Here is a 13839-nt window from a genome sequence, read left to right as displayed (position 1 = left end):
CACTCTTCTCTATGCCCTCATCTGTCATGAAGATTGTTTAAAAATCTGAGTTATTAGTCTTTATTTGCAAAAGGATCTGGTTAACATCTTTAAGAGCAGAAATCATTCATCCATCCACTCCATACTGGAGCATGATAATTCCCACCCCTAATACAAGTTACCGATAACCACCACCCCTCCACTAACTAAAAAGCTATAAATCAGGAAGAGGGCAGCTTCTATGCAACCCCTGTTAATTCTGTTTATAATCTATCCAACTGAGAATGTTAGCTAGTCAGGGGAGAAACTAGCTGATGGATCAGATAGTATAAAGGCATAATGGATTAAAGATAGAAAATAACAAAATGACAAATTAAAATGCCATGTGGTTATAAAACATTGAACTTAAAATTAATCTTTTTAAAAAGTTAATATTCCTGAATTTCCATTTCATTACAATTATACCCTTGCCTGAAACACTGAAAGAAAAATTAAAACTGTAATTCATTACAGATTATGATTTTTTTAATTAAACACAAAAAAATTGTAAATAAAAAGTCAAAAGCTTAGATTCCTAACATATATGTAAAAGCCACAAGTTAGGATTTAAGAAGCAAACTTCCTAAATCTTTCATATTTATTTAACCTGAAATTATAACATAAAATCTGTGAAATTTTATTTCAAAGATGATCTAGTATAAAACTATGACGTATTTCCCAAGACACTGCCTCTGACATTACTCATCAGGGTGGAATTCAATAGGCCACTTGGCCCTGAAGGCCATCTAATGGATTCCCTATATCTACATATGTATTTTTCCTCATTAAAAAAAAAAATCATTTTCCCTGAATAACACATCCAGGGCCATAAACACTTATAATTCCAACAGTATTCATGAAAAGGCTTTTATTCATTCATTCGGTATTAGTTCAAGCACTGTTGTAAGTGATGAGGTCCTTAGCTTTCTGAGTTTAGATTTTAGTGGTGAAATACAGACAAGAAGCAATATATCGGATGACAATAAGAATATGCAGATAACTGAAACTTTATGGCTTGACAAACAGGAAGACTGGATGGCTCCTTGAAAAGGAAACTTTAAAAAAATGATACTGAAGGTGAGATGTGAATGACAAAATTGAGCTAGCCAAAAGCAAAGACAACAGGGAAAATCATTTCAAGCATAAGAAATTCTAAGTATGATACAAATGAACTTGGAATGTTTTGGGAACAGAAAAAAAAGAAATAAACATGCCTTGCACTTATAGTGGACAAAGCAGCATGTGGAAGATGAAGTCTGAGTAGTAGGTAAGGGCTCAATCCCCTAACATTGGTAAATTTGGGTAAGGAGTTTGGATTTCATTTGATGTAATCCAACCAAAGAGTCTTAAGCAGAAAAGTCTTATAATTTGAACTGCAATTTGGGAACAGAACTGTAGGAAAGCAAACCTAGGAGCAGGAAGACCACTTAGGAAGCTAGTACTGTGGTTTATATGAGAGGTAATAGTGTACATTAGGCCATGGCCAGGTTTACCTACGATAAGCCCTTAGGTGGACATAAATTTAAAAAATCTCTAGGCTCTACAGTGTAGGCTCTTATCAAGTGAGAGTGCCCCAATGCTGGAAGAGCAAGAAGGCCAAAGCCAGCAAGCCTGGTATTAGGCCTGGTAGATCTGGCTCCCTGCCTTGCAGAAGTTGTCTAATATGAAAATATAACTGTTTTTGGGTGCTTATGTGGCTGGATCTGTAGCTTTTCAGACATCTCACACCACATAGAGTTAAAGAGATTGTTAAATTTCAGCCAAACTTCTGTGATATGCACAGAATAAATCAATAACTAACCCTCTTACCCATTGTGAAATTTACCTACCAGAAATTTACTTTTTACCTCACTAAAATAAAATCATGGCCTTCGATGGAGATTTGAACATAACTGTATTTATTTTTTTCCAATATTTTAAATTGAGGAATAATAATTGTACATATTAATGGTGATGTTGCTCTCTATATATAATGTATACTGATCAGATCAGTGTAATTAGCATATCCATCATCTCAAACATTTATCATTTCTTTGTGTTAGAAACAATCAATATCCCCCTTCCTTTTTTTTTTTTTTTTTTTTTTTGAGACGGAGTCTCCCTCTGTCGCCCAGGCTGGAGTGTGCAGTGGCGCGATCTCAGCTCACCGCAAGCTCTGCCTCCCAGGTTCATGCCATTCTCCTGCCTCAGCCTCCTGAGTAGCTGGGGCTACAGGTGCCTGCCACCACGCCAGCTAATTTTTTGTATTTCTTTTTAGTAGAGATGGGCTTTCACTGTGTTAGCCAGGATGGTCTCGATCTCCTGACCTTGTGATCCGCCCACCTTGGCCTCCCACAATATCCTCCTTCTAACTACTTGAAATCATACAATATATTATTGTTAAGTATAGTCTTCCTACAGTGGTCTAGAACACTAGAGCTTATTACTCTTATCTAGCTATAATTTTGTATCCTTTAACAAATCTCTTCCTAACCCTTACTTTCCCCTACCCTCCCCAGCCTCTAGTATGATATATTTGTGACTTCTATAAGATCAACTATTTTTAGCTTCCATATGTAAGTGAGAACATGTGGTGTTTAACACTCTGTGCCTGACTTACTTCACTTAACATAATGTCCTCCAGCTCCATTCCTGTTGCCACAAATGACAGGATTGCATTCTTTTTTTTTTTGAGGCAGAGTCTAGCTCTGTTGCCCAGGCTGGAGGGCAGTGGCGCAATCTCGGCTCACTGCAAGCTCCGCCTCCCGGGTTCACGCCATTCTCCTGCCTCAGCCTCCTGAGTAGCTGGGACTACAGGCGCCCGCTACTGCGCCCGGCTAATTTTTTGTATTTTTAGTAGAGACGGGGTTTCACCGTGGTCTCGATCTCCTGACCTTGTGATCCGCCCGCCTCGGCCTCCCAAAGTGCTGGGATTACAGGCGTGAGCCACGGCGCCCGGCCTGCATTCTTTTTTATGGCTGAAAAGTATTCCATTTTGCAAATATAACACATTTCTTTATCCATTCATCTGCTGTTGAAAATCTAGGTTGATTCCATATTATTAATAGTGCTGCAATAAAAATGGGGGTACAGATGTCTCTTCGATACACTGATTTCCTTTCCTTTGGATAAATAATCAGCAGTGGGATTGCGGAACCATACAGTAGTTCTATTTGTAGTTTTTGGAAGAACATCCATACTGCTTACATTCCCACTAACAGCGCATAAAGAGTTCTTTTCCTTTACATTCTCATCAGCGTTTGTTATCTCTTTTGTATTTTTGGTAAGAGCCATCCTAACTGGGGTTAGATGATACCTGATTGTGGTTTTGATTTGTATTTCCCTGATGATTAGTGATGTAGGAACATTTTTTTTCATGTATTTGTTGATCATTTCTATGTCTTCTTTTGAGAAATGTCTGTTCAGATCATTTGCCCATTTTTTAAATTGGATTAGGTTTTTGGGGTGGTTTTTTTGTTTGTCTTTGTTTTGTTTTCGTTTTTTGTTGTTGAGATGTCTGCATTCCTTGTATAATTTGGTTATTAATCCCCTGTTGGATGAGTAGTTCACAAATTTTTTTCCCAATTTGTAGATTACTTTTTCACTCAGTTGGTTGTTTCCTTTGTCATTCAGAAGTTTTTAAATTTGCAATAATCCCACTTGCTTACTTTTGCTTTTGTTGCCTATGCTGGTGGGATCTTACTCATAAAACCTTTTCCCAGACAAATATCCTGAAGTGTTTTCTCTTTGTTTCCTCTAGTAGTTTTAGTTTCACATCTTGCATTTAGGTTTTTGATACATTTTTAGTTGATTTTATATTTATTGTGTTTGTATAGGGTGAGGGGTGAAGGTCTAGTCTTGTTATTTCACATATGGATATCCAATTTTCCCAGCACCATTTATTGAAGAGAGTGTCCTTTCCCCACTGAGTGTTCTTGAACATTTGTTAAAAGTCAATTCGCTGTGAATATGTGAATCTATTTCTGTATTCTCTATTCCATTTCGTTGGTCTATATGTCTGTTTTAATGCCAGTACTGTGCCACTTTGCTTACTACTGCTTTGTAGTATGTTTTCGACTCTAGCAGCAGATCTTCAGCTTACTTGCTTGATTTCTTTATTAAGCTCAAAACTGTGTATAGTTGTTCACTGGAGTCTTTAATGATCCTTTTTAGTCCTATGGTATCTATTGTGACATCTCCTTTTTCATTTCTGATTTTATTTATTTGAGACTTCCCTTTTATCTTAGTCTATCTAATGGTTTGTTGATTATATCTTTAAAAAAAAAAACTTTTTCTTTTGTTGAACTTCTTGTTTTTTTAGTATCAGTTTCATTTACATCTGCTTTGATCTTTATTATTTCTTTCCTTCTACTAGTTTTGGGTTTGGTTTGTCCTTGCATTCTATTTCCTTGAGATTCACTGCAGTTTATTTGAAATCCTTCCAGCTTTTTGATGTAGGCATTTATTAATATACACTTGCCTCTTAGTATTGCTTTTGCTGTGTCCCATAACTTTTTGTATGTTGTGTTTCTACTTTCATTTCTTTCAAGAATTTTTTAAATTTCTTTTTAATTTATTCCTTCACCCACTGGTCATTCAGAATACTGTTCAATTTCCAGTTATTTGTATAGTTTTGAATGTTCATCTACTATTGATTTCTAGTTTTATTCCATATAGTCAGATAAGATACTTGATATGATTTCAAAGTTTTTAAATTTTTGGACACTTATTTTATACCCTAATACATGGCTCAATCCTTGAGAAAGTTCCCAGTGCTGATGAAAAGGTTTATTATGTAGTTGTTGGGTAGGTGAAATGTTCTGTAAATGTCTGTTAGGTGCAGTTTGGTCTATCATGCAGTTTAAATCCAATGTTTCTTTGTTGGTTTTCTGTTTAGGTGATCTTTCCAATGCTGAGAGTAGGGTGCTGAAGTCAACAACTATTACTGTATTGGAGTCTATCTCTACCTTTAGATTTAATAATATTTGCTTTATATATTTGAGTGTTCCGATATCAAGTATGTATATATTTACAATTGCTATGTTCTCTTGCTGAATTGATCCTTTTATTACTATATGATGTCCTCCTTTGCCTGTTTGTGCGGCTTTTGACTTGAAGTCTGTTTTGTCTGATTTATGTATAGCTACTCCTGATTGCTTTTGGTTTCTGTTTGCATGGAGTATCTTTTTCCATCCTTTCACTTTCAGTCTATGTGTATCTTTAAGTTTCTGGTAGGCAGCATATAGTTGGGTCTTGTTTTGTTTATTTGTCTTAACATATTAAATAAGTCTATCTTTTAAATGAGAAACATAATGAGTTTAAATTCAAAGTTATTATTTACAGGTGAAGACTTATACCTGTCATTTTATTGACTGCTTTCTGGTTGTTCTGTTATACCCTTTGTTCCTTACTTCCTTGTGGCTTATTCTTATAGTTGAATGATTTTCTGTTGTAATAAAATTTCTTTCTTTCTCTTTTTCCTCTGTGTATTGGCTCTAGCAGCAAGTTTTATAGTTTCACATATTCTCATGATGGTGGTTACTGTCTTTGAACTTTCAGATGTAAGAGTACCTTGAACATTTTTTGTAAGGCCAGTCCAGTGATGATGAATTCTCTCAGTTATTGCTTGTCTAAAAAGGATAGCTTTGCTGGGTATAATATTCTAATATTCTTGGCTGACAGGCTTTTTTTTTTTTCTTTCAGAACTTTCAATAGGTAACTCTATTCTCTCCTGGTCTGTAAGGTTTCTGCTGAAAAATCCACAGTTAGTCCACTAGCAATTCCCTTATATGTGACTTGACACTATTCTTTGCTGTTTTTAGAATTCTCTTTGACTTCTGACAATTTGGCTATAATGCGCCTTGAAGAGGACCTCTTTGGGTTAAATCTACTTTGGGTTCTTTGAGTTTCCTAGATGTGGATGTTCATCTGTCTTTCAAGATTAAGAAGATTTCAGCTATTCTTTCAATAAATAAGTTTCCTACAACTTTTCCCTTCTCTTTCCTTCTGGAACTTCCATAATATAATTATTTGTTCACTTAAAAATCCTATATTATTTTGCCCCTATAGGTTTTCCTCATTTTTTTTTCCTTTTTTATTTATTTATTTTTGTCTGTGTTATTTCAAAAAGCTTGTCTTCAAGTTGCAGAATTCTTTTTTCTCCTTGGTCTGAATCTGTTGTTGGACCTTCTGATAGTATTTTTTATTTCATTAATTAAATTCTTCAGCTCTAAGATTTCTGATTGGCTCTTGGTTATATCCATCTCTCTGTTGAATTCCTCATTCATATAATGAATTATTTTCCTGATTTTGTTGAATTTTCTATCTATATTCTCTTGTATCTCACTGACTTTCCTTAATATTATTATTCTGAATTCCACTTCTGGTGTTTTGTATATTTTCTTATGATTAAAGTCTGTTACTAGAGTATCATTATATTCCTTTAAAGGTGTCATTTCCTTGCTTTTTCATGTTTAATGTGTCCCTATGCTGATTTCTAGGCATCTGGTAGAAGAATCACCTCTTCTAATTCTAGGGAGTAATATAAGAGACTTATAAAGATGGGCCCTGGGTGTCAGTTCAGTGAAGGTGCACTGGGTGTGTTTCTGGTTGGACACAGTAGTGTTTGTCTATGCAGTTTCTTCAGTTGTAATCCACACTCATGACATTTATGAGTGGCTCAGTGGTCAAGGCTGAGAGAGTATGTGGCAGTGACGGTACAACTTTGCCATGGGTGGGCTTGCTGGGCTGTTTCTCAGGTCAGGGTGCATGCATGCATATGGTAACTTGTCCAATTTAGGGTCTGGTTTGCAGCCTGTTATTCTGGCTGGGGGCACAGGTGCACAGCTGCTAGGCCAGCCTGGGGGAGTGCCTGCCAAGGGCTGTTTCTAAGGTCTAGTACATGGCTACACAGCTTCTCAGCTGGCCTGGGCGTGTGTCTGCTGGAGGCAGCCCACAGGGCTATTTCTCAGGCCTGGAACAGGTGCACACAGCTGCTCGGCTGGCCTAGGGGCATTTCTGCCAGAGGTGGTCTGCAGGGTTGTTTCTCAGACACAGAATATCGATGGCTAGCCTGGGAGGGTATTTGGTAGGGGCAGCCTATGGGGCTGTTTCTCAGACCTAAGACAAGGATGCACAGCTGCTAGGTTAGCCTGGGGATATATTTGCCATGGGCAGCCTATGGGGCTGTTTCTCAGACAGGGGATGCAGACACACAAATGTTCGGTCAGCCTGGGACTGTGTCTGCCAGAAGTCACCCAATGGGCTGTTTCTCAGGCCCTGGGCACAGACACACAGCCACTCTACCAGCCTGAGGGTGTGTAAGCCCCTCAGTGGTTCAAGGATCTCTCCTGCTCAGGGGAGGGTACACAGCAGTTTGTCTGGCTCAAGGGCAGGTTTGCCCTGGGAGGACTGCCGGACTTTTCCTCTTGTTTGAGTGTGGGCAGTAGAGATTGGTTTCCCTGCTGCGCAGGACCAGAGTCACAGCCAATCATGGGCCCAGGCTCTGAGCAGCTGAAGCTGTGGTGTTCAGCCACCCATCTGGACTTGGTGGAATGAAGATGGAGTCCCAGTGCTGGAGAGGTCCAAAGGCTAATGATACCCAGAAGAGTGCACACTCCAGAGATGGCTCTGGTCTCAAGATGGCACCATGCTGCAGCAGCTTGACTCACAAGGGGTGGGTGGGGAGTGAGGAATGCACACCTTGTACTCCTAATCTGGAGCAAGGCAGTTGTGTGAATTCCTAGGAGCTCTCCAAATTAGAGTCAGGGTTTGCAAGAACTGTGGGATTCTCCTGTAGTAAGGAATGTAGATGTTTGTGGTAGCAACGGGGACTAGTAGGAATCTTCTGCTTACCTTTTCCCCACAAGGGGAAGTCTCTCCTGTTTGTGGACCAATCTGACCTGGAAAGGGGAGACGGAGCTGCAGAGGCTGGGTGTCTCCACACTGCCCTTCTGGGCTTCCATTCACCAAGTGCCAGGTTCTCTATTCAGTCATCTTGCTAAAGCTCTCTTGCTAAAGTCCATAAGTGTATTTATTAATCTCAACAACCAGATAGAGCAAAACAAAGACTTTTTTTTTTAATTTGAAGATGGCAGAGAATAAGATTAAGATCTAGTTGGCAGGTTCCCATCACTCCTTAAAGACTTTCTTTGTCTCAACCTTTCAGCAAATTAACAACGGCTAGCTTAATACACATAGCAGACCCTCAAAAACGTTCAATGAAAGAATGGCCCTACCCAACACATAATATAAGAACTATCAATCTCTGGTGGGGTGGGGTAGGGGAGAACAGAAATAAGATGGTAATAAGGAAATTCTCTAATAAACATTTTCTCCAGGAAAGTTTCACAGAACATGAATTTTAGCTCTACTAATTTGCAATTTGTGATAAATCAAGTTGAAGCTATCTATGCTCAGTACTTTTAAAAGGCCATTATGATTAATAAACTAATTCATAGTTACTGGGCACTTACTATGCAAAAGACCACAAGCGCAGTGCTTTTCACACATTATCTCATTTAATCTTTAAATCAACTTTATCCAACATAAACTATTACCCTGATTTCCAGATGCGGGAAACTGAGGCATAAAGACGTAAAGTAACTTGTATGATGTCACACTGCTCTTCTGTGAAGAAAATGGGCTTGTAAGCAAAGTCTGTCTAAATCCAAAGCTCTATGACCTCAATATTTCATTTAATACTTAAACAGTAAAACAAAATAACACTAATTAGCATCTGATAGCCTTTAAAAACGGAACACAAAAAACTTCATTTTAATAAATGTTAATTTTTAAGAATTATATATTGACATAATGTACTAGTTGCCAATCGTTCTTTCACTTCATTAAAAGAAGCCTCTTCCTCTATTTGCCATTTCATTAACCTACTCTAGTTACTCTGGATATTTAACCATAAAATTCAACTTTTCATAAAAATGAGTCCATAATTCATCTTTGTATCAGAATATCCTCTATCCTCAGCCCAAATTTCTGAAGGTTTAATATATTTTAATAAAAAGCAAATAATCTTGTAACGTGTATGGAGATGTGTATTCACCCTCTCTTTTTCTCTCCCTCCTTCTACTAACTAAAAGCTGGCTACTGCTACCAGTATCTCCACAGCCTACACATTTCTTTTCAACATAGGCATTCTATCTAAGTTGTAAAGAAAGGTACACAATGATAAATTTTAAAACCACATTTAGGAAGAAGATGACTATGTTTATGTAATGAGGATAATAATCCAGTTTCACATGTCTTCCCATCACATCTCTTGCTTTGCTTTTAACCAGTGTGAAAAATCTTTGTTAATTGTATTGCTTTTTAATATAATTATATCCCCCACAAAAGAAAATAAGTACATACTACTATACCATACCAACATAACATTAATTTGGAAATAGAAATCATAATATATTCAGGAGACTTAGGGTTAAAGCCCTAATAGGTTTAACTGCAGAAGGATCTTTCATTACATGATCACATGAAATTGGGTCAGTGACAGATTATGTAGTAAATAATATTCAGGAAAATATTTATCTATAATCTCTTTATCTTACATATATAACATTCTGTGTGACTGCATATACTGATATATAATCTCATTCTGAAAGAGTATATTATAACATACAAAAAAGGGGTTATAGCTATGCCAAAAGTAAAAAAAAAAAAAGTCTTGTCTTTTATGCTATTAAATCTCCAACATAACATTGCATCAATTTCTTGCATAAATTCAAATAACTTGTACAAATATTTGTTTTTAAAACCTGGGCATGCCACCACCAGTCCAGTCCAATAGCCCATCTACTCTAACAGCCTGTCTTTGACAGTGACCAACAGTGGATGCCTCACAGGACAGCATACACATAACATAATGTATATAATTATGCATCACTACACCATTATCCCAAGTGGTAGTTAGATTATATTCTGAAAAAAATTAAATTATAACCCCTCTCCCACAGACACTCTATAATTTCTCATAAGGTAATGTGAAGCCTCCTTTATAAAGCACATACTTAACCATAATATAAGCCAACGCTTTGTATGACAACTAAAATGAGAAGCTGAACCCAGAAATAGAACTTAAGCTCATCAAAACATGATTTGCCAAAGGGGGATTTTCAATGAAATGAAAAGCATCTGATTCGCTCAATTAAAAAGAATCATTTGCAAAACAGATGAGCAAAATTTAACTAAAGGTTTTTAAAAGCAAACTACAATTTCTACCCAAGCCATAACATTTCATGATATGTAACACTATTTTCCAGAGCATATGATAATGCCTGTATTTTTAACTCCTCAGAGAAATGACATTCACACCTGTGTCATCATGGTTTTAAATTAAGCTTGAACTTATTAAATGCTCATCCAGTGTGCAAAGCCACATAATGCAGAAATCTTGGTTTGGTCTTTCAGGAAGCACTGCTTCCTAAACAATTACAGAGAAAAAAAAATGTACTACATTTTTTAAGACCTTTGGAAAAGATAATTCTCTTGGTAATGTATGTAGGTATTGATTTAACAACCCTTGTAGTCAGGAAATAATACTTAACCTAAATTCTCCATGGTAAAATTTGAAGTAATTTTCTCTTTTTCTGACCTCAAATAAGTTGGGAAACATCGAGTCATACAATATTTCACATACATTCATGTGTTGCATAACAATGTTTCTATCAACAATGGGCCACATATATGATGGTGGTCCCATAAGATTGTAATGGAGCTTTTATACCATATTTTTACTGTACCTTTTCTATGCTTACACACATAAATACTCACTATTGTGTCATAACTGCCTACAGTATGGTAACATGCTATACAAGTTTGTAGCCTAGGAGCAATAGGCTGTGCCATATAGCTTAGGTGTGTAGTTGGCCATACCATATAGGTTTGTGTAAATACACTCTATGTGATGGTAAATATTCAGTGTCAACTTGATTGGCGTGAAGGATGCAAAGTATTGTTCCTGGGTCTGTCACTAAGGGTGTTGCCAAAGGAGATTAACATTCGAGTCAGTGGACTGGGAGAGGCAGACGCACCCTCAATCTAGGTGGGCGCTCTAATCAACTGCCAGCATGGCTAGAATAAAGCAAATTTGCTGAGTCTTCCAGCCTCCATCTTTCTCCTGTGCTGGATGCTTCCTGCCCTTGAACATGAAACTCCAAGTTCTTTGGCTTTTGGACTTTTGGACTTACACTGGTGGTTTGCCAGAGGCTCTCAGCCTTCAGCCAGACTGAAGGCTGCACTGTCGGCTTCCCTACTTTTGAGGTTTTGGGACTCGGACTGATCCACTACTGCTTTCCTTGCACTTCAACTTGCAGATGGCCTATCGTGGGACTTTACCTTGTGATCATGTGAGTCAATTCTCCTTAATAAACTCCCTTTCATATATACATCTATCCTATTAGTTCCATCCCTCTAGAGAACCCTAATATATACTCTATAATGTTCACACAATGAAACTGTCTAACAATACATTTCTTAGAACATATCCTGTTGTTAAACAACACATGACTATATTTGAAAACCTTTATTAATGTCTCTTTTTCTAAGTCACTGCATTGCAGAACTAGGAACCAAAAAACAGTCATGTATTGAGTTCAGTTTTATAATTTTTCTCTGCTGTCTATCATAGCCCAAGAGACCGGTCTCAAAATTACTAGCAAACCCGTAGTTTTTACCAAGAACTTCTTTTCTCCCTAATACACTCTTCCTCAAAAAAAAAAAAAAAAATTATATTTCAGAACAAACCCGAAAATGTAGAAGAGGAAGTTTATAAGAGACAGGAGCAAGAAACAATGCATATAAAATTCCAATGTAGACACTTCTTTCTTACCTAAAATAGGGGATCATTTAATGAAATGTATTGCTCAAAACCTCTGGGACAGAGCTGAAACTGCAATGCAATATCATAAAATCTGCAGCTGTGTTGCTGTTCTTAATAGTCCATGTTGCTTTCTTAGACCACAGGAAGCCAAAACACACACTGTCAGACCTAAACTTACCTTCACAGGAATTGACCAAAGCAGTGGAGCCGTTATGATAGACCATGCAGCAAAACGGTTATTGAAAAGATTGTACACACTCTTAGGAATTTTCTACTCAAATAATTTGCTCACTCTAGAAAAGCTGTTTCCAAATATCAAACCTTTCTTTGTAGGAATTAAAACTACAGGATAGGCAAATGTCTCAATAAGTCCTCTGTTTGGGCTGCCATAACAAATGACATAGACTATGGCCTAAACCACAAACATTATTTCTCAAACTTCTGGTAACTAAAGTCCAAGATCAAGGTACTGACAGATTCAGGATTCAGTGAGGGCATTCTTCCTGGTACGCAGTCAGCTTCTTGCCTATCTTCACATGGCAGAAAGAATTATTCTCTCTCTTGTGTCTCTTATGAAGGCATTAATCCCATTCTCTTTTTTAATTAAATAGAGACAAGGGTCTCATCATGTTGGCCAGGTTTGTCCCAAACTCTTGGCCTCAAGCAATCCCCCTGCCTTGGCCTCCCAAAGTGCTGGGACTACAAGCATTAGCCACTGCGCCCTGCCAGATGTCATTCTTAAGGGCTCCACTCTCATGACCTAATTATCTCCCAAAAACGCCACTTTTAGACACCATCATTTTGGGGATTAGGTCTTCGACATATATATTGGGGGTGAGGGGTGACACAAACATTCTGTCCACAACAGCAAGTAAACCGTACCATACATAAATAAGCAGTAATAACTTACTTTTATTGCCTACCAAGGCAACCAGTGGCTGAGTTTCTGACTCCTCGCTCACTTTCTTCACCACAGTATACCAATCTTCTAAATTCTCAAAGCTTTGATAATTTGTAATATCATATACCAAGAGGACTCCCTGTCACAAAAGAGTTACAAAATATCTGTAAAGTACTATTTGGTGAAAAAAATCTTAATGAATACTTGAGTAATGCTTCAGATATGTCAAAATGGATGTAAAAATACAAATGTGTATTATATATAAACTTATATAAAATGTGTTTTATATATAAACTTCCATTTAAATTGCTTACTAGCAGATTGATAATAGTGACTGTTTTCATTCAAGACAAATCCAGCAACTAAGGTGCAATGCAAGCTAAAACATAATTTTATCAAAATTGTAAGCAGTCTTCCAATAAAATATCTGGAATATGCTTGGTAAGTTACAGTAAATATAAGAAAATCATATCAAAGAAGTAGAAAAGGCTACAACATCTACAATCCTACCTCTCACTTTCATGAGGTCAAACATTAAAACTTTTCAATAAATATTCATCTGCTGCTACTCTTTTTAAACATTTTCAAAAACAAAGATTCCATGATATCCCTTGATAGACAATTTCAGTGTTTAATACAATTTTCTTTAAATGAAATGTCGATTTCCTCTTTTAGTCCACTGTGCATTTGGAGAACCTGAGAGCATCTTTCTTAAACTAACCATTCATATACTTGAAGATAGTTAAGTAACTCCTCTACCATCTCCTTTCCAGAGTAAACAAACTCAGTTCCTTAAACTTGCCTCAAAGGGCCTATTTTTCTATCCCTTTAATCATAGCTGCTGATTCTTCCCAGGACACACTACATATAGTTTTTTGACATCCTCTTTAAAATGAGCAATGTAAAACTGGACATAATACTGTAATAAGAGTCTGAGCAATGCCAAATATAACAGAAGGATTGCTTCCTGCCTCTTATATATCATATTCCTTTTAATTTATCTCATTATTTTGTGTGGGAAGGAGAAGTATATATGCACACAAAAATAACAGTACCACATTCCTGATTCTCATCCAGTTTGTGGTCAAACACTTAATACAAAGCTCTACAT

The 13839-nt window shown here is 37.0% G+C and overlaps 1 protein-coding gene across 3 annotated transcripts in view; it reads right to left on the bottom strand.

Annotated features, from left to right (window-relative positions):
• Positions 1 to 13839, bottom strand: part of LOC105487931 (RAB28, member RAS oncogene family) — a 119271-nt gene that overhangs the window by 79525 nt on the left and 25907 nt on the right. For all 3 annotated transcript variants that reach the window (XM_011751601.3, XM_011751600.3, XM_011751599.3), the window contains exon 4: positions 12738 to 12867. In XM_011751601.3, the coding sequence (XP_011749903.1) occupies positions 12738 to 12867 (130 nt within the window). The remainder of the gene's footprint in view (positions 1 to 12737; positions 12868 to 13839) is intronic.

The sequence above is a fragment of the Macaca nemestrina genome, chromosome 3 (genome assembly GCF_043159975.1).
Source record: "Macaca nemestrina isolate mMacNem1 chromosome 3, mMacNem.hap1, whole genome shotgun sequence".
In the NCBI taxonomy this organism is placed as follows: domain Eukaryota; kingdom Metazoa; phylum Chordata; class Mammalia; order Primates; family Cercopithecidae; genus Macaca; species Macaca nemestrina.
Note: the sequence above shows the minus strand (reverse complement) of the source record. Positions and strands in the feature narration are given on the sequence as shown.